The sequence below is a fragment of the Nicotiana sylvestris genome, chromosome 8 (assembly GCF_000393655.2).
Source record: "Nicotiana sylvestris chromosome 8, ASM39365v2, whole genome shotgun sequence".
In the NCBI taxonomy this organism is placed as follows: Eukaryota; Viridiplantae; Streptophyta; class Magnoliopsida; order Solanales; family Solanaceae; genus Nicotiana; species Nicotiana sylvestris.
The window spans coordinates 214,532,641-214,559,852 of record NC_091064.1 but is presented as its reverse complement, the minus strand read 5'-3'; the positions used below and the strand labels follow the sequence as shown (position 1 = coordinate 214,559,852).

Below are 27,212 nucleotides of genomic sequence, written 5' to 3'. Positions count from 1 at the left end.
ACCTAGAGATAGTAATACCCGACTTAAACCTTGATTGCTTGTGCAAATTTGCATACCCAATTCATCTTGAGAAAGTCAATTCGGGCAAAATCACTCGAACTACCGAGAGGTGTAGAGTGAGTAGAATCGTGCAATGGTTATATCATACTCCCCAAATGAGACAATTTAGCTTTAGACCCAAGTATCTATCAATTGACCACCTAGGTGAAAGTCACTACCCTAGTGCCTTTTAACTATTTGAACAACTCGCAATAGTTTAATCTTAGCTTATTTTAGTTTAATTGAGCATTGTAGTTTTATATTATTAGAAGTAAAACAAAAACCCAAAAATATTTAGAAGTGCAATTTGGAGCATATACACAACTCCGCTTTAGATAGACACCCGACTCCAACTTCTAGCTCCTTATAGAAATCGATCCCGACCTTAATCGGGTAAAAGCTGCTTCGACCTCTCTCGCTACTCAATAGTAGTGCAGGGTTGGCCACGATCACTTTTTGGCATCGTTGCCGGGGAGCTAATGGTTTTGTCTATCTAGATAGATATATTTGTGTATTGTTCTTCTTTCCTTCTTTGTTACTAATTTGTTTGTGTCACAACTTCAGGTACAAAATGCTAGTGAACTTAAACAATGCACCTCTTGGAGATCTTCTGCCGGGGGAGGAAGTAGATTATAATGTTGAAGATGAGGTCCATGTCGTGCCTCACGGACAAAGGAGAGGCCGCCAGACCAATGATAATATTCCAAACCCTCCCCTGCTACCTCCAAGAGTGGCTCCTAAAGTGCTTCTGAACCAGGGCTATGCAAGTGCTATTGTGCCACCCCGAATCCGGGCGGGCAATTTTCAAATAACCAATGTGATGTTGACTTTGCTAGAGCAGCATGGATATTTCATGGGTGCTGCAAATCAAAATTCTTACAAATATCTCAAGGGGTTCGTGGATACATGTTGGGGGAGCAAGCAAACTAACGTGTCTGAGGATGCTCTCAGGTTGAGACTCTTCCCATTTTTACTTAAAGGGAAAGCACTTGATTGGCTTGAGCGACTTCCCAACCATTCCATCACTACTTGGGATGAGTTGGCGGATAAGTTCATTGCGAAATTTTTCTCACTGAGCATATGGCTGCATTGAGAGATGAGTTCTTGGTGTTCAAGCAAGAGCCCACAGAACCTTTGCATGAGATTTGGGAGTGTTATAGAACAATGGTGAAGGAATGCCCCAACAATGATATTACTGAGGCGATGATCCAACAAACCTTCTACCGGGGCATTAATACAACAAACCAATGCATAGTGAACCAACTTGTTGGGGGCAACTTTATGAAGCTGTCATATGATGAGGCTTGTGATATTCTTGACGAGATGACTGACACTTCTTTTGCGTGGCAAAGTAGAGTCAACGTACCCTAGGGTGACCCTATAGTCACTCATTTGCACAAGGAGTTACATGATCATGGGCAGGCTATAGCTGAGTTGACAACTACCATGAACCAACTAGCAAAGGCACAGTTGCAACAAGTTCAAAATCCTCGCCAAGTGAATGTCATGGAGGGTGTTAACATGCTTGTCAACAAAAGAAGACAAAGAGGTCAACATAGCCAAGGGAATTCTTAGCAATTTGACAATGATTGTGGTGGATTTCAGTTCTAAACTCAAGAAATAAACTGCAAAAAAAGTATTTATTCATATTTTCTTACATTTTCCACTCTCATATGTGCTTGTCTTGTTGCCAAAGTTTTATCTGGCAGTGTAGTGTTATATTACTTTATCCACTCTTATCTTATTTTTTTAGATACTCTTATCTCTACTTGTGCCATCTTTAGAAAAAGCTCGAAACCTTAACTCATAGAATTTCTATTAAGCCTTCTAGTCAAAGTTGTATAAGCAGTCGCCACACCAGAAGGACTCAAAGCTCCATAATTGGGTCTAAAATAGCATAGAAAGGGGCGGGCTTTCAAAGTAATCTGAAGTGGACCATGCATTCTATAATACTGATCTTATTAGTAGATTTGTAATCAAGGACACTAACCTCGTATCGCCGCGACATATTTCGAGTAGAGGAACATTCAGAAAGCAGTCACAAAATGAGCTTAACCGCATTCAAAAGCAACAACAAGATGTGGCTTCACATGCATCCCAAAATAGTAGCAAAAGATGTTTCACTGGCAAAAGTGCTAACAAATGATAGTCGTTTAAGTTGTTTATTTTTTCTACAAAGTTGAATCTCATATTAAACTTAGAAGGAATAAAAATTTCAAATACCTCTCAGCAGTTTTTCCGAGGGGAGATTTTCATTTCCGCCTTACATATGTTGTAGGAACCGTTGCTTTTGGTTGTTGTGTGTGGGTGCTCTTGTTTCTCTATGGCAACATGTTCAATTTTTCGTTTACTTCCTTCTCCAACTTCCTTTATGGTGGCTGACATTTGTTAGATGACCAAATTAGTTTTGTCCATGAAAGATAAAATAACTAACTTTCCTTGCACTGCCTCATTGTTTCTTGTAAACAACTTTTTTATTTGAATCTTGAAGATCTTGTCAGTCAGTAGCTTTTGCGCGTTCACAAGAGGCAACAGTCCTTTCTGAAAAGACAAAATTGGTTATTTATGTGTGAGAGAAGGCTCAACTTGGAAAAGATACTTGTCTGTGCTTTTTTAAAGTTAACAATGTACCTTGACATTACAGATATCATAAATCTCTTCCGAAGTGAGAAGCAATATTTTTTCTGCATGCTCATCGGAAATAGTTGTTGTTGTAGAACCGCTTTGGTCTGTGAGCGTCACTTCAAATTGGCACCTAGTTGTAAGATAAAATAATTGCTTAGTTTAATAGATGGTAAATATATAATATTAAATATAAATGGTTATGTGGAAGAATGTTGTTGCATGTATACCTGGGAACCAACTGGGTAGATCGGCCACAATTAGTACAGTAGAACTTTCTCCTTGAGATAGCTCGGGTGAAGTGTTGTTTGCAGTCTGAACAAGCTAGGATACAGAATCATTGGTTCTCATTTTGTAATGTGACTTCAGCCTGTATGTAGAATATTTGGCCCTGGAAAACGAAAGAATGCCGCATATTAATTTTTGTTATTACAGAATAAAGGTAAAAATTTGTAACAGTACATATATAAACATTTAGTGTACCTACTGGATCTTGATGTCGGATTTCTACAATTGGTACTATCTCTTCTTCGAAAGGGACAAATAAAAGAGAGCATGTTGGGCTTGTGCTCTTCATTGTGTTCGTAATAAGCATTTGCTCATTTTGTTGGGCCCTTCAAATATGTTAACATTTCAAAATTAGTTCTTGTATACGTTCAAGCACATATATGACCAATAATGTATTGATAGAGAAATAAATCTACAATACCATGTTCTCAGCATATTTGCTTGTGGGTATGGAGGATTGATTTCGATTGTTGTACTGAATATGTTAGTCAATCCTGCATGCATTTGAACATTCAGTTCTAATTTGGTCGTCTGGTATATGAAAAACTAAAATATAATTGCGTATATACTTTACCTGTATTGAATTTGTTAGTCCGTCTTGCATGCATTTGAGTTGCTTTACGTGACGACGACTTTGGTCTTCCAATTTTTCTAGCAAGGATGATTGGGTATTCTTCTTTAAGAAGTTTGAGTAGTTTGTTCCCATCATGATCAATAAAATCTTCCCAGAGTGTGAATTTTTTAGTTTTTTCCTGTATAAAATAGAAAAAAATTGTTAAATAATTATGTTAAATCAATACAAAAATATCAATGCTTAAGTAGCACAAATGAGCATCAATTACAATATTTAAATGTTCGACATGATAAAAAAATGAACACATATTGGGGTAATCAGTTTCGAAGAAAACAGGTATCCTCTAAGGTCTTGACTATTGATCCCTAACAAAAGCTTCTAAAGCAAAATAGTTTGAAATATCATATGTTCTCGAAGAACCAATAAGTCTCAGATCTAAAATAGATGGTAGAATTGCTTCATGTTTAATAAAAGATAAATAGATATAATTCACAACTTACTGTAGCAATGATCCGATTAGTTCCAACATAAAGATGTTTTGAATAAGTTCTGATATTGCGATGTAACTGTATTATACAATGGAACAATATCTAATAGAGATGTTCGTAACATTGATATGTTGCTTTCTTCTATTAGATCCTTCGGCATTGGTAATATATGCACATTTGAAATACAATAGTTTGTAAGCACGTTTGTGATATACAACGTTTTAGTACTTAGGAATCCACGACCGCATGAATGCTTTGAATAGAATTTCTATAATATACTTATTGTCTTTTCTTCAAAGTCATTCAAATGTTTAACTCTAATTTCTTTTAATTAAAAGCTAGTACATATAAGATTCATCCATCTTATGCAATTTGTGCAAGAACTACTATATCTCAAATTCCTAATAAGAGCGAGATTATGTTGACTATAATTTGAGATAGATTATCTATTCGTTCGAAAAAAAAAAGAATTAGAGGAGGCAAAGTCTCTCTTCTTTATTCAGCTCTAATCACATGAATATTCTAGTCAATCTTAATCCAAAGTACTGAATGAAAATAACATATTTTTGAAATATAATTTGATTTAAAATCCAATAGCTAAACATGGCATCAAAAGGATCGAATTTTTAGCAAACCTGGATGAGTCAACATGTAACGACCCGACCGATTGTTTTGAGCTTTTGCACTTCGCTCGCCAGTTCTCAGACATGACTAGCCCCGTGTGATGTATTATGACTTATGTAAATCGTCGGTTTTAGTTTTCAGGGTAATCAGAATGGATTTGGAAGAATAGTTTTCAGTTTGAAGCTTAAATGTGAAAGGTTTGACCAAGTTTTGACTTGTTAGTATATGATCTAGGATTTAAATTTTTATGATTTGGTTAGATCCGTTAGGTGATTTGGGACTTAGAAGCGTGATCGGAATGCGTTTTGAAGGTCCGAAGTAGATTTAGGCTTGAATTAGCGAAATTAAAATTTTGGTATTTTTCGATTGATAGGGGAGATTTTGATATAGAGGTCGGAATGGAATTTCGGAAGTTGCAATAGGTTCGTTGTGTCAAATGTAATGTGTGTGCAAAATTTCAGGTCATTCGAACGAGGTTTGATAGACCTTTTGATCAAAAGCGAAATTTGGAAGATTCTTGGAACTTTAGGCTTGAATCCGATGTTATTTGGTTAATTCGATGTTGTTTGAGGTGTTTTGAAGATTGGCATAAGTTTGGATAGTGGCATATGACTTGTGCGTGCTTTTGGTTAAGGTCCCGGGGGGCCTCGGGGTGATTTCGGGTGGTTAACGGGTGATTTTGAGTTGGGTTTGGCAGCTGAAGTTTTCTGTTGCTGTCATAACCGCACCTGCGGCTAGGGGACCGCAGGTGCGGACTCGTGGAAGCAGATTTTGGAGCCGCAGGAGAGGGGTAGGCTGGGACTACAGAAGCGAGGTCCTGGTCGCACATGTGGTTGCATAGGTGCGGATTTCTTTGCACAGAAGCGGGCCTGGAGTTTTAAGTAAAGTCCGTAGGTGCGACCTTTCAACCGTAGGTGCGGTTTTGCTGGCTCAGAAACTATAAATTCCACCCTTCGCAATTTTTGGCCATTTTTCTCAATATTTCATTCGAGGTGAAGCTTTTGGGAGCAATTTCAAGGGAGAGTTTTAGAGGGATTCATTGAGGTAAGGTCCTTGGTCCCTAAACTCGCTTTTATGATGATTTTTAAGGTTGTAAGCATGAAATCTATAGGAAAATCAGTTGCAAATTGGGGGCTAGGGCTTGAAAAATTGGAGAATAAAAATTAGGGATTTGAGGGATTATTTGTGGTCGGATTTTGGAATTCTTGGTATGTATGAACTCGTGAGAGTCTGAGGATTCTAGTTTTGTAATATTTATCAGAATCCGAGGCGTGGGCCCAGGGGTCGGGTTTTGACCAATTTCGAGATTTTGATGTAATTTGATTATTTTCGAGTGGGCTTTGTTCCCTTAGCATATTTTGATGGTTATATACTGATTTTGGTTAGATTAGAGGCGTTTGGAGGCTGAATCGAGATGGAAAGGCGTCGCGAGCTAGAGTTTGGCTTGACTTGAGGTAAGTAACGCTTCTAAACTTGGTTCTGAGGGTTCGAAACCCCAAACTATGTGTTCTATGATTAATGTTGAGGTGACGCAATGCCAAGTGACGGGTGTGTGAGCGTGCACCATGAGAAATGCGGCCTAGATCATTCCATGGCACCGCTTAGATACTCTTTTATGTTGATATCTGTGTTGTAATCATGTGATTAAGTTGATAAGCTGCAAATCATGCTAAATATCATATTAAGGCTTCATGCCAATATTGTTAAGACCCGAGAGGTCGTTTCTTGCTGTCATGTCATTAGATTCATGTATATTCTATACTCAGTCATGTTCATGCATAATGTATTATGCCCCAGTCTCGATTATTGCTATTTGACATATCATATCATTGTTAGAGCTTGTATTATGACATCTTAGCCTATGTGTGTGAGACTGGAGAGTTTTGACTGAGTGAGGCCGAGAGCCAAATATTGATTGATAGTATGGGATCGGGCTGCACGTCGCAGCAATGATATTGATCATTCGTTCGCTGGCATTGATATAGCACTTGGGCTCAGAGAAGCCCCTACGGAGTCTTTACACCCCCAGTGAGCGCAGTAGTTGATGATATTGAGGGATGGATCTTCCCTGGACATGGATCTTGTCCGAAGTATTGGTATGGAGATGGATCTTCTCTATGAGGCTAGATTGGCTTGTTCCTCGGTATCGGAGACTGATTGTCTATGATGTATATATATATTCCGGGATGGATCTTCCCTGGGCCTTGTGAGCCATATGCGGTACCGAGTGGTTGTGAGTTGTCATTATTATTACCAGGAGATAGATCTTTTCCGTAGGCTGGATTGTCCTTCCTCAGTACTGAGTGACTGCTGTCAGAGACGTATATATATACGGGATGGATATTCCCTAGGCCGTACAAGCCATATATAGTACTGAGTGGACGAGCATCGAGTTATTGGGCACATGAGGTACTTGGCATAGTGCATTTCATTTAGTATGTGCATTGGCATGTAGATGTAGCGGAGCTTAAACTCCTTTATCATGTTCATACATGCTCTATTTCCCTGTTATGAGTTGTTTAATTAACTGAAAGCATGCCTACATTTCTGTACGATATTCCTGTTTATCCTATGAAGAGGTTGAGTTCGTCACTACCTCTCAGTCCATAGTTTGGACTTGTTACTTACTGAGTTGGTATACTCACGTTACCCCCTGTACCTCGTGTATAGATTCAAGCACTTTGGATACAATGGCGGATGTTTGATCGAGGCTTCTGACTTAGAAGATTATTGACGTACCTGCACGGCATTCGCAGGCCTTGGCTCTCCTTCTCATTTCCAGTTGTACTTTCCTGTTGGTTCTTAGACACTTTGATAGATTATGTATTTACCTTAGATGCTCATGATATCAGTGACATCGTGGTTTTGGGACGAATGTATTGTAATATAAGTCTTTCTCTTATGTATTTAATGATATGTTTTAAAAATGATGAAAGTTTTCCGCAAATGATTTTAATATTTACACTATGGTATTGGATTGCGTTGGTTTGAGGCTGGCCTAGTTCCATAATAGGCGCCATCACGACGGGTTGGGTTTTGGGTCATAATAAGTTGGTATTAGAGCCTAGGTTACACAGGTCTCACGAGTCATGAGCAGGTTTAGTAGAGTCTCATGAATCGATACGGAGATGTCTGTACCTACCCTCGGGAGGCTGCAGAACCTTTATGAAAAACTTCACATTCTTGAATTTTTATCGTGCGTCCTTGTTTCAGCTTGAAAAATAACTCTTTGAATTCCTTCCATGTGTTCGTATGCACGCATGAGCACTCGGTATCGGCTGTGCGTCGACGGCTTGTGATTCCCTGATCGAGGGGCAAGGTGTGATATTTGTGTGTTGATGTTGGGCCAGTCTGGAGGACTTGAGGCCGGGTTTTTTCTGTAGCTTGAGCACTGAGCCATTGATTGTGTGAGCACGCGCTTTTGGATTTGTATGTCAAATAGTGTCCCTATTAGTGGGAGTGATGACTGGATAGCTATATGATGAGTATGGTGTGACCGCAAGATGTGTGCATATGATTTGAACAAGACAGGAAGGGTCTGTTTGGGGGTAGTAAGAACTATTCGGTGTTTGATTTCCATCGAGATTTGATGTATAGGCCGAGTTGTGGGCGTGTTGAAGGACCTTTTCATGTTGCCTAGTTGGGAAGTGTAGTAGATTTCTCGTTGTAATATGAGTTCAGACTCAGGAAGATTAAGTGACCGTGTAATGTTTATGATGGTGGAAGGGTATAAAGAGATGTTAGTTTGAGGCGAAGCAGGTGGGTTATCTCCTGCGGAGTATTCTGAGATTTGTGTGATCCTTATGTAATTGGTTGGGAGTCCTTTTTTACTAGTAAAAATACGTGCGATGCGATTTGAGTTTGGATCGTGTATGAGAGTGGACTTGATTGCTACGAGGGTGAATGCGAGACTTGCAGAAGATTTGAGGTACTAGATGGTCTGTGTTGTACGAGCTTATGAAGGATTGAGTTTAATCTCACTATGGTATTATGGCAGTGATAGAGTATAGGCATTATGAGTTATTGTGTGTCTTGAACTATGACTTTGAGCCAAGTGGGGAAGTCCGCTATTGATTAGCTGATGGCACAGTTATGTGTTGTATTGGTTCTAGTTGAGGTATGCTAGTGAGTCAGTTGTGGCTTGCAGAAGTTGAGATCGAGGATGACTTGAGTAAAGGAAATTTCAATAAAGGTTATGTTCTGCTTTATGGATGTATGAGAATCACGGGACGACTTGAGTTGTATTGGTAAAGAAGGTACTGTGCATAGAACAGGAAGTTGCTTTATTACATTAAGGTGGGGTCACTTTCTGCTGTGTAGGAGTGCTAATGGAGCACATGTTGTCCGGTCCGTTTGATTAGTCTAATTGAGGTGAGTAGAGTGGATGACTCTCGAGAATGTTTCTAAAGGATTCAAGATTTACATGTAATAACTGGAGATTTTCAAGATGTGTATTTGGCTAGAACGGAGGCTTACATTGGCGGGGGGGGGGGTGTCAAGACTTGTGGCACTTTTATATCAATAATAGGATTTTGCATATTAGTATCAGGAAGGTGAAGGTAATGCCTTTGGATTTGCAGGAAGTCTCATCAGGGTAGGCATTTTGAATATGGTGCTTTTGGGAATATTTAAGAGAGTATTCGGTGGTTTATGAGCCTTAGACGGTGTAGTTTTATGCTTGGGTCTCACGTGGTGAGTTTGGGTTGAGGATTGTGGTATTATGACAATGGAAAATATCAATTTGAAGGAAATTTAGAGTAACTTGGATGAATAGGACAGCTTGGTAGTAGGCCGGAGCGACATGATAAGGGATAAGATTAGTTCTTTGGATGCTTATGAGTTAATGAGTTTCTACAGGTATTTTGTGGCAATGTTCTTGGGTTTTGGTGAATCAAGTAGCTTGGCTGAGTTAGAAGGATTCAGTCCTGACGGTTTAGACTCTCATTTTACCTTATTGTTTATGTTGCTCCTCGTAAGTTTATACCATGAATCCCAGTTTGTATCAAGTGCACTTGGTGGCCTTTTAACTTGGAAATATGAGGTTGTTCTTGAGCAAGGAACACTCCAATAAGAAATTCTGTATCAAATTTAACAGGACTGTCTTACCAACTACTCCATCTTATTAGTTGAAATCAGGTTGTAATCTATCTCTGGTTATTGTGACGGAAGTATTAGTGGCACTATGCCAATGTAAGGATTAATCCTTTTCCCCATAAATTGTATTGCGAAAATTCTTCATAGTCAAAGAAATATTATTCTTAAAAAAGGAGTGCTCAATATTATAATAACATGGGAAGAATAGGAACTTCTCGCGCACTAAATACAAGCACATAGATATGTATTTGTTCCATAGATATGATATCATAATAAGCTTGCATTTAAATTTGCCAGAAACTCAAAAAGCATTTGAATTCTTTATTCACTGATCCATGTGTGGATCATGTACTGTCATTTAAATATTGGTTCTTTCAAATATTGCTTTAGTTTATAATCTTTTTTTTTTTTTTTGAATCTGGGTGACTTTTGTACAATATCATTATCCATGTAAATTTTTGTTGATGATTGTCTTACTCCAGTGATTCTTCTCTATTTATCTAGAAGGAGGATGTCAAGAATAAAATAAGGATAATAAGATACAAATGGAAAGAGCATGAAAGAGAAAGAATGATGAGGAGCGGGAGCTTCCCAAGAACAATGAAGGTAACATATAATTCACCTGCAAAAATGTCAAGATCATCAAGCTTAAACTTTGAGCAAGGGAATATTGTGGCTGATTATGATTGAAGAAAACTGTCATTTGTGTACTGTCGTTGCGCTCTCATAGATGTAAAAAGTGTATCATTTGGGGATCATACTATATTCGTGAGTGGATAATTGTTTCAAATTATATCTACTTATATCCAGCGATATTGTCTATATTTGATAAATTTTTACATGCATCTGATCCTTTTTTCTGCCATTTCATATCAAAATAGAGTTAAAAAAAAAAAAAAAAATCAGCTTTTATCATATTAGGCCCATGCTGGCATGGGCCAGCACCACCTAATATGTGAATAAACCCCATTGAACGTTTTTATTGTTGAACAGAATTCATTTATAGCCCATTGACCCAAACATATATTATCGGGTAGCCCAAAAATTGCAATATACATTTTATAGTCCAAAAGTAGTTCGTGGCTAGACCAAAAGTATTTAACTAAGAGGCTCAAATCTGCAAATATAGATGCGGAAAGAGAGGCGACCACGCCATGGCTGCAAAGACAAATCTCACCGCCGATCCTCGTAGATGCTCCGCCGCTTCAATCACCGCCATCGACTGTTTCAACTAGTGCTGTATTCTGGGTCGGGCCCGGGCCTTCGTGGGCCAAACGGACCAGGCTTCGTGGGCCTGGGCTTTGGCGGTCCCGGGCCTGACGGTCCCGAGCTTCGTGGGCTCAATGGGTAGAACCGGCCCGTGACGGGCCTAAGCCCACATGGTCCTGGGCTTAACGGGCCGGGCTCGTGGGCTTCGCGGGCCTAGCGGTTTTTTTTTAAGGCAATTTCTTGTAGTATTATGGCTATATTAAAAATATATATGTAGTATATATGTAGATCTAATTATTAAAGTGCTTGACGAAAAAGAAAAATAACAAAACAATAGTAAAACACTAAATTGTCATGCATAATATATTGTCTTGTAGTATATATATTGTATCTTATGTATATATATTCTCTTATATATTTTCTTGTAGTATATATATTGTATCTTATGTATATATATTCGCATAATATATTGTCTTGTAGTATATATATTGTATCTTATGTATATATATTCTCTTATATATTTTCTTGTAGTATATATATTGTATCTTATGTATATATATTCGCATAATATATTGTCTTGTAGTATATATATTGTATCTTATGTATATATATTCTCTTATATATTTTCTTGTAGTATATATATTGTATCTTATGTATATATATTCGCATAATATATTGTCTTGTAGTATATATATTGTATCTTATGTATATATATTCTCTTATATATTTTCTTGTAGTATATATATTGTATCTTATGTATATATATTCGCATAATATATTGTCTTGTAGTATATATATTGTATCTTATGTATATATATTCTCTTATATATTTTCTTGTAGTATATATATTGTATCTTATGTATATATATTCGCATAATATATTGTCTTGTAGTATATATATTGTATCTTATGTATATATATTCTCTTATATATTTTCTTGTAGTATATATATTGTATCTTATGTATATATATTCGCATAATATATTGTCTTGTAGTATATATATTGTATCTTATGTATATATATTCTCTTATATATTTTCTTGTAGTATATATATTGTATCTTATGTATATATATTCTCTTATATATTTTCTTGTAGTATATATATTGTATCTTATGTATATATATTCTCTTATATATTTTCTTGTAGTATATATATAGAAATAATGCGAAAAGATATTCAAGGGTAGAAGCAATAAATTTTATTACCAAAAATGGCATATCTTTCTTAGTCATCCTTCCCCCAATGGAATGAGCACAACAAGGTACTAATACCACCATTAGAAGGAAAAAAACTAAGGAAGATGTGCCAAAATACAAGTTACATATTAGTCTATGTATTATCTCTAACAAATCTCATAAATCCTTCAAGGTTCGGAGGAGGTTGCGTTGGTGGTGGTGGAAAAGAAGCTTGTTCATCACCACTTCCGGGCGAAGCCGAATCCTCCGCAAGTTCCGCTATCATTTCTTCATAAGCTTCATCTATCGCCGGTTGTGCTTCTGCAATTCCAAAGTTTCTTCTTTCCGAGCGGATCCAATCTCTAAACAGTACTGATTTTTCCAAGCTATCCCTCATAGACGCTCTATGATCACCTATTTGCAGTCTTGCTTGACTGAAAGCGCTCTCTGATGCAACAGTTGAAGCTTTTGTTTCATTTCATTTATAGCAAGTTCATAAATGTCCCCACCCTCACCAAATTCAACAAACAAATCAGATAGTGCTGCAATATAAACTAAACAGTTTGAAATAGTAGGATAATATTGCCCAGAAAATGCATTTGTAGCAATTTGAAAATGTTCTAAAAAATCTAAAAGAATTTTAACATTCGTCCAATCTTGAGTAGTAAGCATTTCATCATCATCCTCACCACCTACCCGAGAATTAAACGTTGCATTAATTGGGTTTCTATATTCATATGCAACTACTAAACTTTCGTACATACAATTCCATCTAGTCGGGCAAGGTTTAGGAACCTTTCTTTCTCTAAGGCCATATTCATCACATTTTTTAAAATACTCTCTAAGTCTACTTCTACGGTTTGAATAAAAAAGCCAATTAAGAGCCATTCTAACCTTTTCAATTTCTATGTTTAAAATTCGCATACCATCACCGACAATTAAATGATAAATATGACAAATACATCTAACATGGAAAATATTAGTAAATGCAGGATTTAGTGTTGTTGTAAGCATGCCTATAGCACTAGTGTTACTAGAAGCATTATCCATAGAAATTGCCATTATTTTATCGCTAAAGCAAAAATATCTACAAATATCTGCAACAGTGTTAGCTATAAACTTACCTGTGTGACGCGAATTAATTATTCTATATGCAATTATGCGTTTTTGCATTATCCATTCCTCATCTATCCAATGACTTGTAACAGTTAGATAATCACAATCATTACCACTTCTACCAATATCAGTAGTAATAGAAATCCGATTAGGTATATGAGTAAATAAATACCGCAAATATTGTTCATATTCATGTTTGAATTTATAAATATCACTCTTAACTGTTGCGCGAGGCCAACCTTTATAAGTAGGATTAAAAACTCTTCTAATATAATGAACCCAATTAGGATTAGAAGCAAAAGTATAAGGTAAGCACATAACAGTAATCATCTTTGCTAATTCTTCACGATCTCTATTTGGATCGTAATATAAAATACCTCCGGTGACAGTGTTAATTCCTGGTTGAACTAGATTTGAACCTGTACTAGGGTTAACCGCAGAATCTACACTTGTCCCCTCTAGCTGCGCTTTCATTTGAAAAAATCTAGCCTTATCTCTAGGGTGTGTTTTTATGTGCCTAGTCAAACTACCCGTGCCGCTACGGTCTCCAGTATATTTATGCGACATTAATTTCCCACAAGTTTTACACTTAGCCTTATTTTGTTCTCTTACTTGAGTAAAAAAATTCCAAACTAATGATGTTTCTAGGCGTTTAGCAGGTTCTCTATTAAAAGTAGGAGTTTCTACAGGTGGGTCGACCGGTGCATCAGTTGGGTTATTAAGAGGACTAGTAGGTGTATCATCTAAATCCGGTGCTTGGGTTTCATCATCATCCTCATTTTCCTCATTATTTTCTAAGATGGTTTCATTAGGATAAAGAGCATTCATAATTTCATCATCTAATCTTTCACCTGGTGCAACATTATGGTAAAATTCACTATCGGTAAATTGAAAACAAGGGTGATCACTATCAAGAATTACGGAAGGAGGAGGACGTCTAGGTTGGCGACTACTTTCAACTTGCTTATCTTTTCTAGGTCGGGGAGCCGGGGGAAGGGTAGTTGGTTGGCCACTACTTTCACCGGTTTTATCTTTTCCTTTACCAAACATTTTTTTCAAAGTAAATGCCATATTAATTATAATTATGCAAACTAAACCACACAAAAATATATTCTTAAAACGTAAGAGTTGAAACGAGTTTACCGGATTGCCGAACAACTTCTTGAAAATTGAAAATCGTTGAACACTTGAAAACTTCAATTCAACAACTTCACAATTTTTCACGAAATTTCAACAATAAATTAAGTAATTGTAGTAGAGAGATTGAGAGAGATTGAGAGATATTGATGAATTGGTGAATAAAAATGAAAGAATGAGGGGGTATTTATAGTTGAGAAATGGGGAAAAGTGTAATTATATAAAGTTTGGGGGCCAAATGGCCATTTTTTAAACTTAAAAACGGTCATATTTTCAGCCCAAACGGCTAGATTTTAAATATGGCCGTTGGAGAATTTTAATTTTTTTTTAAAATAGTCATTGGGCCCGTTAGGCCCGCCAGGACCGGCCCAGGCCCGTTTGACGGTCCCGGGCTCGTGGGCTAATAGTACAGGACCGGCCCGTCACGGGCTTCTCAGGACCACCAGGCCCGGCCCACCAGGCCCGTTAGGACTACGGGCCCGGTCCGGTCCGGTTCAGGCCCGGCCCACCAAGCAGCCTTAGTTTCAACCCATCAATTATAGTTTCCAATTTCGAAACTTCCCTATCAACAAGCAAAGAAACGTTCTGATGTTAATTAGGTTAATTTACCTTCTCGTCTCTTTTTAATCTCCGATTTTAGCTTCTTCAATTTTTTCCCTCTCTGGTGTTAATTCATGGCCTATTGAGTAATTAATTATAGGAAAGAGCATAAAAGGTTTAAAACCAGCCATTGATTTGTGAATACCTTAGGAAAGAGCTGAGATTTTTCCATTTTCGAATACTATGAAACTTCCCTTTTCCATCTTCATTTTCTTTGAAGAAGTTGGTTTTGCTCTTGCCAAACACAACGTTTCAATATTACAAGAGTTGGGTTGTTTCTTCCCTTTCCTTTCCTTTTCGTTATTGTTGTTGCTCCGACCTTTTTTTTTCCAGAAGACGTGGGTAATATGGTTAGAGGAGTGTCCTATTCATGCTAATACAAATTTTATGCAATCTATATACTAAATAGACTGTTACTATACAAAAAATATACTAAAATAGACTGTTACTATACAATTTATATACAATAGTCTGTTACTATACAAAATATATACAAAATAGACTGTCACTATACAAAATAGACTGTCACTATATAAAAATATACTAAATAGACTGTCACTATACAAAATATACTAAATAGACTGCCACTATACAATTTATATACACTAGACTGTCATTATACAAAATATATACAAAATAGACTTTTACTATATAAAATATATACTAAACAGACTGTTACTATACAAAATAGATTGTTACTATACAAAAAACATACAAAATAAACTGTTACTATACAAAATAGAATTTTGGGCTATTAGATATAATATGTTTGGGTCGAAGGGCCATTTCGTGTAAATAAAAAAAAAAACATGGGGTATTAAAATTCCGAGGATATGACATAACTCTTTTGTGTCATTCAATTGGGGCTTAAATTTAAATCAGCTAAATAGAATGACATAATGGTTGAAGCTAACTACTTCGTCCAAAGAAAATAACTAAACCAATCAAAAGGACAACTTTTGTAGTTGACAGGAAAATTCTTCTCTAGTGAAACACGATAGGAGAAGTATTCTGATTTTATCATCAAGCATTGCATTCATGCATTAAAGGTAAACTATGTAGGACAAAAGTAATTAAGAGGCAAAGAAATTTTAAAATACGAGGAGAATTTCAAGTGAAAATTATTGGTAATGTCTAACTTGAAAATGTAAATGTTTGCTCAGTAAAATTTAATTGTAGTAGTAACATTACTCCAAAGGCGTATAGAGGCATTTACTGGTCATGTCACCTAGTCATCACCACACGTTTACCATCACTAGTCATCTCCACAACACAACTACCATTAGGGCCGTTAATTTGGATCGGATATCCGAAATCCGAACAGATCCATTCACTTTTAGATTTCGGATTGGATTGGATTTCGGATTGGATTGGATTTCGGATTGTGTTTATTAAAATTTTGGATTTTGGATCGCATTCGGATTGGTATAATTTTAATACGATCCGATTCTATCTGAAATCCGAAATTATCAGGGCATGTATAAATACTAAACTTTAATTTCGGATAGTTAGTACTTCCTTTACATTTTCCTCCAAGTTATTACCTTTACAATTGTTGGATTTAGCTATATTGACACCATAATACTCTTATAATTGCAGAAACATGATTTTTTCTTATTGTATTGTCTCTTTTACAAAGAAAATATACATATGAGTTTGCAACTTTGAGGCATAATAAACCGATCTGAAATCCGAAAATTCGATATTCGGATCAGATGCGGATTGCATTTTCTAGAATCTGAAATCCGACCCGAAATGTGTTAAATCCGATCCGATCCATGCACAACACTAGTCTACCACCATCAACCGCCAACATCGTTGGTCAATAGTCGTCACCTCACACAACACTCAACCACCCTTATCTACCAATGCACAATCACCACGGCTAGCAGGGGCAGATTTAAATTGGGTGAAGCGGTGTCATGTGACACCGCTTCGTCGAAAAAATTAACTAAATATATATGTGTCAAAATGATCTCTGAACATTTGAACGGTCAAATAATATTGAGTGACACCACTGACAAATAGGCAGTCTCAAGCGCATTGGTCAAGACTGTGACCTTAATCCAACAAGGTCGCATGTTCGATCCTTCATTCTGTATAGTTCAATTATTTATTATTTTAGCAAATCAATTTAAAAATGACTGGAGTTGTCACCCCTCTGCAATATACTACCCCAACCTGAAAAGAAACATATGTTGCTAAGTTACGTTCGTCTTTACTTATTTGTGATAAAAAAGGAGCTTTTTTTAGCCTTTTCTCTGAAATATTTTTTCAATTTTTTGTCTTTCTTTTTTGAACATTAAAATGATAATTACATCAATGTATTTAAATTACTTTTTATTTGTACAATATTTCAATGATTTGTTTATATGTTCATTATTTAAATATGATACCGCTCGGGAAGAGTTCTGTGTACGTCACTGACGGCTAACCTTCTCTAGTAACCATGACCATTGCAAGCCACTACCTCACAACTACCGATCCTGATCACCCAGACTGTTAGCTTTTAAAATTGGATTCATCTGTTCATAAAAAAAAAGGATTTTAAAAAAGTCATGTAGTAACATAATGTTTTCTAGAATATTGTGAATGCGATATTAAATTATCAATATTTTAAAATTCAATATTTATTTATTTTATTTATTTATTTTGAATAAAGATAAATAGTGTTAATTCTTTGGTGTTCATATTTAAGAATAATATTTGAAAATTTGATATGTATTAAGATTCAAACATTTTAACCTTGGTAAAAAACAAATGGGAATGAATTAATTTTCCCCTAATTCTACCACAACTAACACAAAAAGTTAGTGCCTATTTATAGAAAATTCAAATATGTTTGTTATAATAACTTTAAAGAACTTTCTGCAATTATCTTTTTTAAGGTTCGAATGTTATTCTATCAAAGACAAATTCTTCTTCTACAAACAATGCATTGACAAATCTAAAAAAAAGGGTACTGCACTACCAGTACATTCCACACATCTTTTTCTTTTGCACAAAATTATTATTATTTTTTTCAAAATCCCTTTTCCAAAAGTTAGGAATCTTTACACAAATAGCCAAAATGAGTTAATTCTTCAAAATGGGAGAAATTAAAAAATAGCTAAATTTACAAATGGTCATTCAAAAATAACCACAGTTTCAAAAGTAATCAAAATTTAGCCACTTTTTATGTAAAAATAAATCTGAACGAAAACACTGTTCAAAAGCAGGAAAATACTATAGCATAATCTACTGGAGTTCCAACGTAAGTATACTGGAACTCCAGCATATTATCATGGAGTTCCAGTATAATATACCGGTCCAGTATAATATGCTGGAAGTTTATACACAACTGCTCCAATCTCCAATATATTATGCTGGAACTTTCCGCGTGTTGGAGTTCCAGCATAATATGCTGGAAGTTCATATACAGGTGCACCGATCTCCAGTATATTATGCTGGACCGGTCCCTATTGCAGCAAAATAATAGCTATTTTTCAATGACTTTGCAAATATTGGTTATTTTTGAATGACCGGTCCGAAAACTGGCTAGCCAGTGCTATTTAACCTTCAAAATATGCCCGGCCCAAAAATGATATAATCCAAAACAAGCCAATTCGACCCGGTTAAACCGTGAGAGAGAATTTTTTTTAGTCTAGACCTTCAAGGTAAACCCCTCTCGTTGCCTCTATTGCAGCGCCACCAACTGAAAGCACCCTTCTCACAGCCGCCCGAAAATCTTCAAGAAAACAAGAATGGCCGAACCTGCTGACAAATTAGAGAAACCCCAAAATGCTGAAAACGAAAAAGAAGCAGCAGTAGTAGATGAAGAATTAGAAGAGGAAGAAGAAGAAGAAGACGAAGAGGGAGAATTATCATGGTCTTCAGACTCAGAAATTGGTGAAGCTTTAGATTATTTGGACACAAAAGATGATTCTGAATCCATAAATGGTGCTTTTAGTCTCCAAACTAGACGCCCAAATGCTCATGGAGGACTTCATTCTCGGCCCAATTCTTCTGCTTTACAACCTCTTTCTAATCGTACCCAGAAATTTTCTAATCATATTAGAGCTTCACCATTAGAGGTAATCTTTTGTTTAAATAAGAAAGTTTTGATCTTTTTTACTATTTGTTTGTTTTTAAAGTTTGAGTCTTTTTTATTTTTGTTTTGAATTCTAATGTACTAATACTGTATTTGAGTTAGACAAAAAAAGTTTGATTTTTTTAGTTTACACTTTTGTTTCATCTGAAATTTTTATGGTATATTGTTGGTGTGTTAAGCTTAAGTGATCAGAGATTCACCTTTAGAGGTAATTTTGAAGCTTAGTTAAACGATAATAAAGCGAATATTTTTTCTGTTTTCTTTGAATTCAAATGTAAGATTGTTGGTGAGTTAAGCTTAATCATATCAGAGCATCATAACTAAAACATAGTCAAACAAAGAAAGCATGTATATCTATCTGTTAGTTTTGTTCAATGAGGCAAAAATTTGGATCCCTTTGTCCCATAAGTTTGAATAAATAAGCAGGTTAAGATACAAAAAGAAGACTTTAAACACATGCAACCAGAATCGCCATTTTATCAACAAATGTTCTTAAATGATAAGCTAATGTCGTAGAACAGATGAAAAATCCAAAATTTCCCAAAATTTTAGACTTTTGTTAGGAGATGTCGGATGCCCCTAGTAAAAGTGGAAGCTTATGGAGTATAGTTTCTTTAAGGAGAGCGTGTCGTGTAAAATGAGACTCATTGATTTTAAGATTATATTAAAGTTTTTTTTATGCATTTGGGGTAATAGATTATATTGATTTTAAGATTATTAGAAAGCTGATAGTCCAAGATGTGCATTGCCAAGTGAGCTGCAACAAGAAGATTGCTGGACAACTGAGCAAGATGAACTATTACCCTTAGGTGATATAACTTGATAATTTGTAATAAGGGAGGTGGAGATTAGATGCTAGGCAGTTTACTAAAGTTGGAGTATGTCCGATTTTAGGGGTTTTTTAGTTTTACTTGTACATATCTTTTCCCTTGGTAAATAAAATCTTTAACTATCAAAAAAAAAGTTTTATTATGCAGTTGGGGCAGTTGAGAAAGCAAAAATATCACATTAAGATATGATCAGGCTTGAGTAATTTTTATATAGCTTCTAGAGTGAATTGACATTTTGCAGGAATGGGAAGGGAGGATCAAAGTTGGTATGTCAAACTCTGTGACTACGGCAATTCGTGGAAGTGTTCGGGATATGGCTATTGGTAAAACTAAAACAACGGAGAAGGCAGACCGTGCCACTGTTGAACAGGTAAGACTGACAACTCTTTTGAAATATCTGAAGGTTAAAGTTCCTTTTTGCTGACTTCTGAAAGGAAAATTGATTAGAATCGACTATTTTTCTGCTGATCCATTAATTTCAGAAGTGATAACTACACAACTGTTAACTTTATCTGAAATTCACTGTTGGGCTATTTGTCCTGTTTCCTCAGCCTACTGATTGGCATTCAAAAGTGAGCTATCATTCTTTGTGAGAGCTTTCAGTATTTTGTGAGCTTATATTTTCCTCATGTTAAGAGGGACCAGACATTCTCGACAAAGTACCGAATCTGTATTGATTTTGTGTATTTTGCTGTCAACATCTTTTATTGATCTTATGATCACCCGTCTTGTAGTTATCTGTCTAAATATTTTTGTCTCAACTGTTGAGTTGCTGAATGCACCTTAAGAAAATAATCACTGAATTCAGCCAGTTCCTCCTGTATACCAGTTGAAGTGATTGATAACTTCCCTTCTGTATACCATCTAAAATTATCTCATCCTCTGGATACTGCCCTTCCTTTTTCCTCTGGAAACTTCAAATGTTGACTCTAAACTTGATTTTTGCCCCACATAAGACTTCCGTAGCCAATAACTTGAGTGTGACTTGTTTTGTGCACTTGTTCTCTCAGGTAGTTTTTGTGTTCGCCATATCACATGCTGATGCAATCAATTGCTATATGCCTATAGATGGGCTTCACAATATTAATTCTTGGAAAGTTCTATCTTTTTTCTCCAGGCAATTGATCCAAGAACAAGAATGGTTTTGTTTAAAATGCTGAACCGCGGTGTCTTTCATGATATCAATGGCTGTATTTCAACTGGGAAAGAGGTAAACGATAACTTTGCTACCTGTTTCTCTTGGGATGTTTATTTGTTTTCTCTCTTTCACTAATAATGCTGCATTTGAACTTTTTATTCTTAACAGGCCAATGTTTATCATGCAACAAAAGCTGATGGTCAGGAACTGGCAATCAAAGTATACAAAACTTCAGTCCTTGTATTCAAGTATGCCCTGTGGCCTTCTCTTTTCTATTTATAACTTTCTGTTAGTCACATGCAATTTAAGGTGAAAAGGTTTGTAGTATGAGAATGATACATATCGTTTAGCTTTTTGATCTTGGCTCACCACTGCACTTGTTCCATGCAACTTCAGGGATAGAGATCGCTATGTACAGGGTGACTATCGCTTCAGATATGGATACTGCAAGCACAATCCTCGGAAAATGGTTAAAACATGGGCTGAGAAAGAAATGAGAAATCTAATGAGGTATGTGAATTCTCAATCCCAAATCTTTGATCTTGTCGTCTTTGCCTTTACAGGCTACTCTCTCTTTCTCCTCCTGCCCTTTTATCTCCTCCTTTTCCATTAATTTTGTCGTTTCTGTTTTTTGGCTTCGTGGTGGAAGCGAAAACCCCCATGAGAACCATACTATAAATAGGAGACACATAAAAGTAGAAGTATTATAGTGTAATTGCCAAGATGTTAAGCAGCTATCTTTGCTTGCTAAAGTAGTTTCATTATATGATTTCTGAGTGCATCCTTTTAGTTGAAAAGAAAAAAAAAGGGAGAGCAATTTCTCCTTGAATTTCGCTCTACGCTTGTCCTTGTTTCTGAACATGTGTTAATTTATCGATATTCGTGCTTTTGTTTGTTCAGGAGAACTGTGTGCTCCTTTTGATCTATTTTGAAGAAGCAATTACATATAATACAGAAATTTTTCATTTCCAGTTGTGGTTAACCTTCTAGTTTATCTCATGCGTGGAAACTGGGTTGTATATCAAAACGTCACTTGAGCTGAGGAACTTATATTTGTTTTGTTATTCATATTCTAAAGTGGTTCTGGAACTGCAGGCTGAGGGCAGCTGGAATCAGGTGTCCAGCTCCACTTCTGTTGAGGCTTCATGTTCTTGTTATGGAATTCATAGGTAATGTCCACGACATGCGCGTCTTGATATTTTTCTTTTGATAAGTACTCTATATGCTTAGTTATATAGAAGATAAAAGAAATAATTACTGTATATGTCTTCAACTCGTCTATGTATTTTTTTATGGGTCACAAAAATGAAAATTCTAACCAAAAAGGCTGAGTGTCTAAGTGTCAACATGTTCGAGAAGGGTCACTTTGTTAAAGGAAGAAAGTGCCTCTTGTAGAATTGCTAATCTTCGGTCTTTGTTTTAGAGACCTGCTACAAATAACCCCAGGGGCTTTTGCCTCTCAGCATCTAATGATCCATCTGGAAGGAATTATGTTGAACCGACTTTTGAGCCAAATTTGACGCCCCAACAAGCTCAAAGAAATAGAGTATTAGGTCTGGGCCCTGGCTGGAATCCATCAGTTAGGAAAAACAAGTTCAAACTGCTGAAACCATAGAATGAGCCATATATATATTCCTTCTGTGTCTCCAAAATGGTCAACTTGAAATCTGTTGTTGTGCCCCAATATAATGCAGAAAGCAGTTTGAGAGAAAAGATACCCTTTTTTTATGTTAAATGAAAATTTTATCATTATCTTGCTTTTATTAAAAAAAAGTTTTCAGTGAAATATTAAATATAAATATATAGGCACGAGGTGATTTAAATGGAGTAACATGGTCAGTAAGGATTCATATAGCCGACTCCAACTTGTTTGAGTTTGAGTAGTAGTTGTTGTTATGAAATATGAAATTATAAGTTTACAACTGTAATTCTGTACTGCAATTTGCTGCCTATCTGTATATATGTGTTGATCAAACAAAATTGCTCCTTGGGAAGTGAACAAACAAAATTGCTCCTTGGGAAGTGAACAACTGCATCACTAGTGACCAACTTTCCTCAGGAATGAAAAAAAAAATGCTTTTGAGTTCTTATGATTATGCTACCAAGAGAACATTACTTCAATTGGTTATTTGTGCTGTTGTGTATACAGTGTATAATCACTAGAAAGTCGTCAAACTAAATAACCAAGTCGTTCACATGTCTTTTCCATAAACATTAAAGCCCTAAACCTTATCCTAACTGCAGGATATTGATATCTTGAGTCACTTATAAGATTAACAAATACAAAGTGTAATAAACTTTTTCTTGGTGTGTGCTTCTGTTTATTCATTATTCTCCGTGGTTCAACGAACGGTAAAATTTTTGTATGATAGGGAAAGGAGGCTGGGCTGCACCTCGACTAAAGGATGCTGCTTTATCTCTTGACAAGTTACGTGAATGTTATGTGGAGGTTTGTTTTCATCTCTTAATATTTATATCATCAACGTCAATATGAAACTTGGGACTCTCCTGGCAACTTCTTTGATCTATTGAGAATAATAATTGACATTTATATAGGCTAAGTCTAAAAGTAATTTGAGCTCCCTAAGACGGATAAATAATGAAATGTGTAACAGAATAAGAATATCCTTTCACTTATTCGATCTTTAGGTGCTCAGGGCCATTCATCATCAAATAGAGGTCTTTGATTGACTTTAATATTTGGTAGGTAGTGCTGCCCAAGTGTCAGTAAGCACATTTATCCTGATTATAAAACTCTAGATTCACTGATTTAGAAACTTTCTGCCACTACAAACAACTGCTTAGTGATGTAAGGTGAACATTTTGACATGAGGCTTTTGGAGTGGACGATTCTACCTGAATTTGATACATTAATTACTTGGTATTTGCCAGATCATTATGGCAATGCGAACTCTATATCAGAAGTGCAAGCTAGTGCATGGTGACTTGAGCGAGTATAATATCCTATATTACGAGGTAAGCCTTTATCCCTATATTTATAGCTATACTTGTAGTTGAAAGCACTAACTTGTAATTGCTCCGCACTTTGCAGGGTCACTTGTATGTTATTGATGTTTCACAATCAGTTGATCTTGATCATCCTCATGCACTTGATTTCCTCCGAGAGGATTGTGTCCATGTTTCTGTGAGTTCTTTTGCCTCATTCTCTTTTCTTTCACTATTTCGCCTTATTTTTAAAAATTTATAGGGAAAGGTTTGGGGGAAGAGGTGTAAAGTTTATATGGCTATTTCATGTTAAAGCTAACTTATAGCTAGGCCAAGCTAAATGCGAATATTAATTAAGCTGGTGGCATGCAGGACTTTTTTAAAAAACATGGTGTGGCCGTGATGACAATTCGGGAGTTGTTTGATTTTATAGTTGATCCTACTATTGATGATGATTCAGTGGATAGCTATTTGGAAAAGGTATGGCTTATACATGCATTGGATTATCAAATGCGTGTCGAATGACAATTCAATTCGTCTACATTCAAATGACTTGAGATCCTTAATATTGCTGTTTCCCCACAATATACTAGGTTCAAGAAAAAATTATGGCTAGAGGTGAGATGACTGCAGAAGAAGAAATCGCTGACTCTGTATTTATTCAGGTATGATATCTAACTAGTCACTACACCTTATTTATGAATCTCGGTTTCAATCGTGGAAAGTTAAGGCAAACTTTCCGATGCTACGCTTAGTCAGATTTGTGCTTGCAATTTTTAGCGAAGTGCCTAAATTGGGATGTTTAAAGAAATAGTGTTGTGTTATCCCCCTTCTAAATAAGATGTCCAGAAATTGGGTCGTTTTAGGGAGCTGTATTCATATCAGTAACAGTATATTCTAAAAACACTCGTCCATGGACTTGGCTTGAATGTTTTGATAAATTGTTAAAGTACCTCAATGGATTTTCTTTAATTTTGAAGATCGCCGTTCCCGTACTATGTTTTAGTCCCGGTAATTCGCTCACTATCGTTTTCTATTGCAGTCATTTATCCCTAAGACTCTTGATCATGTGAAAGACGCTGAAGCAGATGTTCAACGCATTATTAGTGGTGAGGACACAGGAGACATGTACTACAAGACTATTACAGGTCTGAAGCAGGCTCTCTCAGGGACAAACCCTTCGGCAGAAAATCAGCAGCACGAACAAAATGGTGAACGGGGACCAGAGGCTGCAGCTGAAATCGACAAAGAATCTGATGGTGAATTAGAGACCGAGTCAGATGATGACGATGAAAGTGATTCTAGCGAAGGCTTTTCATCCGATGGTGAAAAACAAACAGCTGCTGAAAAGAAAACAGCTAGAAAAGAGAATAAGAAGAAAGTTAAAGAAGAGAAAAGGGAAGCACGAAAACATAAAGTACCAAAAGCTGTGAAAAAGAAGAAGAAAAAGTTGGCCAAGGCCAAGAAGTATAGGTAATCAAATCAGCTGTAATGTAAAAGAAAGTTCTGTTTTTTGAGGTTTAAATTGTGTAGAAAGGATGTTGAAGGTCTTAGGTTTTAGAGGTTAAATTATAGAAAGCAGAGTGAAGGTTGCTGCAATCATGAACAGTTTCCACAGGTAATATTCTGTTGTGGCATAAAGTTGCAATTTCCAACAATTTTGGCCAAATTAGTGTAACTTCTTTTCATTTTAACCAATCAAGACAGATTTTCCCACCCTTTTATGTACCATATTTGTCCAGCCTATACTTCAAGCAAATAGGATTTGATTTGCCATTTTTGTTAAGGATTTAGGCAAGTTGCCTTTATTAATGATTTTTTATTTATGGTAAACCATGAATATGATATCTAAACAGTAATGGTCTCCGACATAAAAAGTTTATTGGTGTGACTAATTTGGGCTCGAGCCAACATGAGACCTCTGTTTAAAAGTAGAGGGATTTTAGTGAAAATAGCACATGTTAGCCAGTTTTCGGACTAGTAATTGAAAAATAGCAAGTGTTTGCAGATTTATTGGAAAATAGCTACTATTTTGCTGCAACACGGAAAGTTCCAGCATAATATACTCGAGATTGGAGCACATGTGTATGAACTTTCAGCATATTATGCTGAAACTTCAACTCACGGAAAGTTCTAGCATAATATACTGGAGATTGGAGCACGTGTGCATGAACTTCCAGTATATAATGCTGGATCAGTATATTATATTGGAATTGCAGTATATTATGCTGGAATATTTTCGGATTTTGAATAGTGTTTTCGTTCAAATTTATCTTTATATGAAAAGTGACTAAATTTTTATTACTTTTGAAATTGTGACTATTTTTCAATTATCGCTTATAAATCTGGCTATTTTTAAATTTCACCCGAGATTTTAACGAAGTAATCACATCCTTTGGAGTTTGGTGGTTTGAGTGGTAACTCAGAAAGTCAGAGATAGTCCAAATGTTAACCATCATGCAGTTAGGCATATTTTGTGATGTATGGTGCCAAACCTAGTTTTAGACGATCTTTTTGAGTAGATTCTTAGTTTTTTTTTTTTTTTTTTTGTTTGTTTTGTTGTTGTTGTTGTTTATGGATTTCTTCATTTTCAAGCTCTAATCAGATTGTGAATTCTTAAGATAAAACCCATAAGTTATAAGTATTGAAGCATTCATCTAAAACAAGACCAATTTAGACAGGGTTGTAAATTCTTCAAGAAAGAACAAACTTTTACTTTAAGCATGCACGAAAAAACTAGTATAAATTACCCTGTATAGTCGCTCTCAACGTAATAGTCGAAAAAATGTATTTTTTGTATGTTATATAGAAGCTTATATACTTTTTCGGCTACCAAATATAAAAAATTTCTGGCGGGGCTAAAAGTGATAATATGCTAATGTAACCACTTAAACTACCATAGTAATCAAGAAGATGGGATCACTTAATAGGCATTTTTCTTGAGGAAGAGAATTCAAGATGAATGTTTTTTTCATTCGCTATTAGCTGACTAGATGCGTACTTGCGTGATCGATCGATGAATGAGGGAATTGCGTAAATAATGAGACCAACCTAACCAAAGTGTCAAGGCTCTTACCTTTTTTGACGGCGAATCTTGATTAACTGTCATTAGGAACTGATTCAGAGAAAGAAGAAACATGGTATGAGATAAGTGGCAGATCAATTACCGATAACGAATTACTTGACTCGATGGAGGGAGAGTCGTCCAACATGTCAGATGATTGTTGAAAGTTTTGCAGG

At 36.0% G+C, this 27,212-nt stretch overlaps 1 protein-coding gene across 1 annotated transcript; it reads left to right on the top strand.

Moving 5' to 3' along the window:
- Nucleotides 1-18,605: 18,605 nt before the first annotated feature.
- LOC104211118 (uncharacterized) lies at nt 18,606-25,765 on the top strand. Its single transcript, XM_009760117.2, has 12 exons — nt 18,606-19,041; nt 20,130-20,258; nt 21,006-21,098; nt 21,195-21,274; nt 21,423-21,536; nt 22,122-22,195; nt 23,399-23,475; nt 23,919-24,002; nt 24,079-24,171; nt 24,345-24,452; nt 24,566-24,637; nt 25,015-25,765. The coding sequence occupies exons 1-12, from the start codon at nt 18,712-18,714 to the stop codon at nt 25,447-25,449; spliced, it is 1,689 nt and encodes a 562-aa protein (XP_009758419.1). The 5' UTR covers nt 18,606-18,711; the 3' UTR covers nt 25,450-25,765.
- Nucleotides 25,766-27,212: the final 1,447 nt, after the last annotated feature.

Coding starts and splice junctions, on each gene's coding strand:
- LOC104211118 (XM_009760117.2), top strand. CDS start 18,712: ATGGCCGAACCTGCTGACAAATTAGAGAAACCCCAAAATGCTGAAAAC. Junction 21,099..21,194: donor GTATTTCAACTGGGAAAGAG/GTAAACGATAAC, acceptor TATTCTTAACAG/GCCAATGTTTATCATGCAAC. Junction 24,003..24,078: donor ATAATATCCTATATTACGAG/GTAAGCCTTTAT, acceptor CGCACTTTGCAG/GGTCACTTGTATGTTATTGA.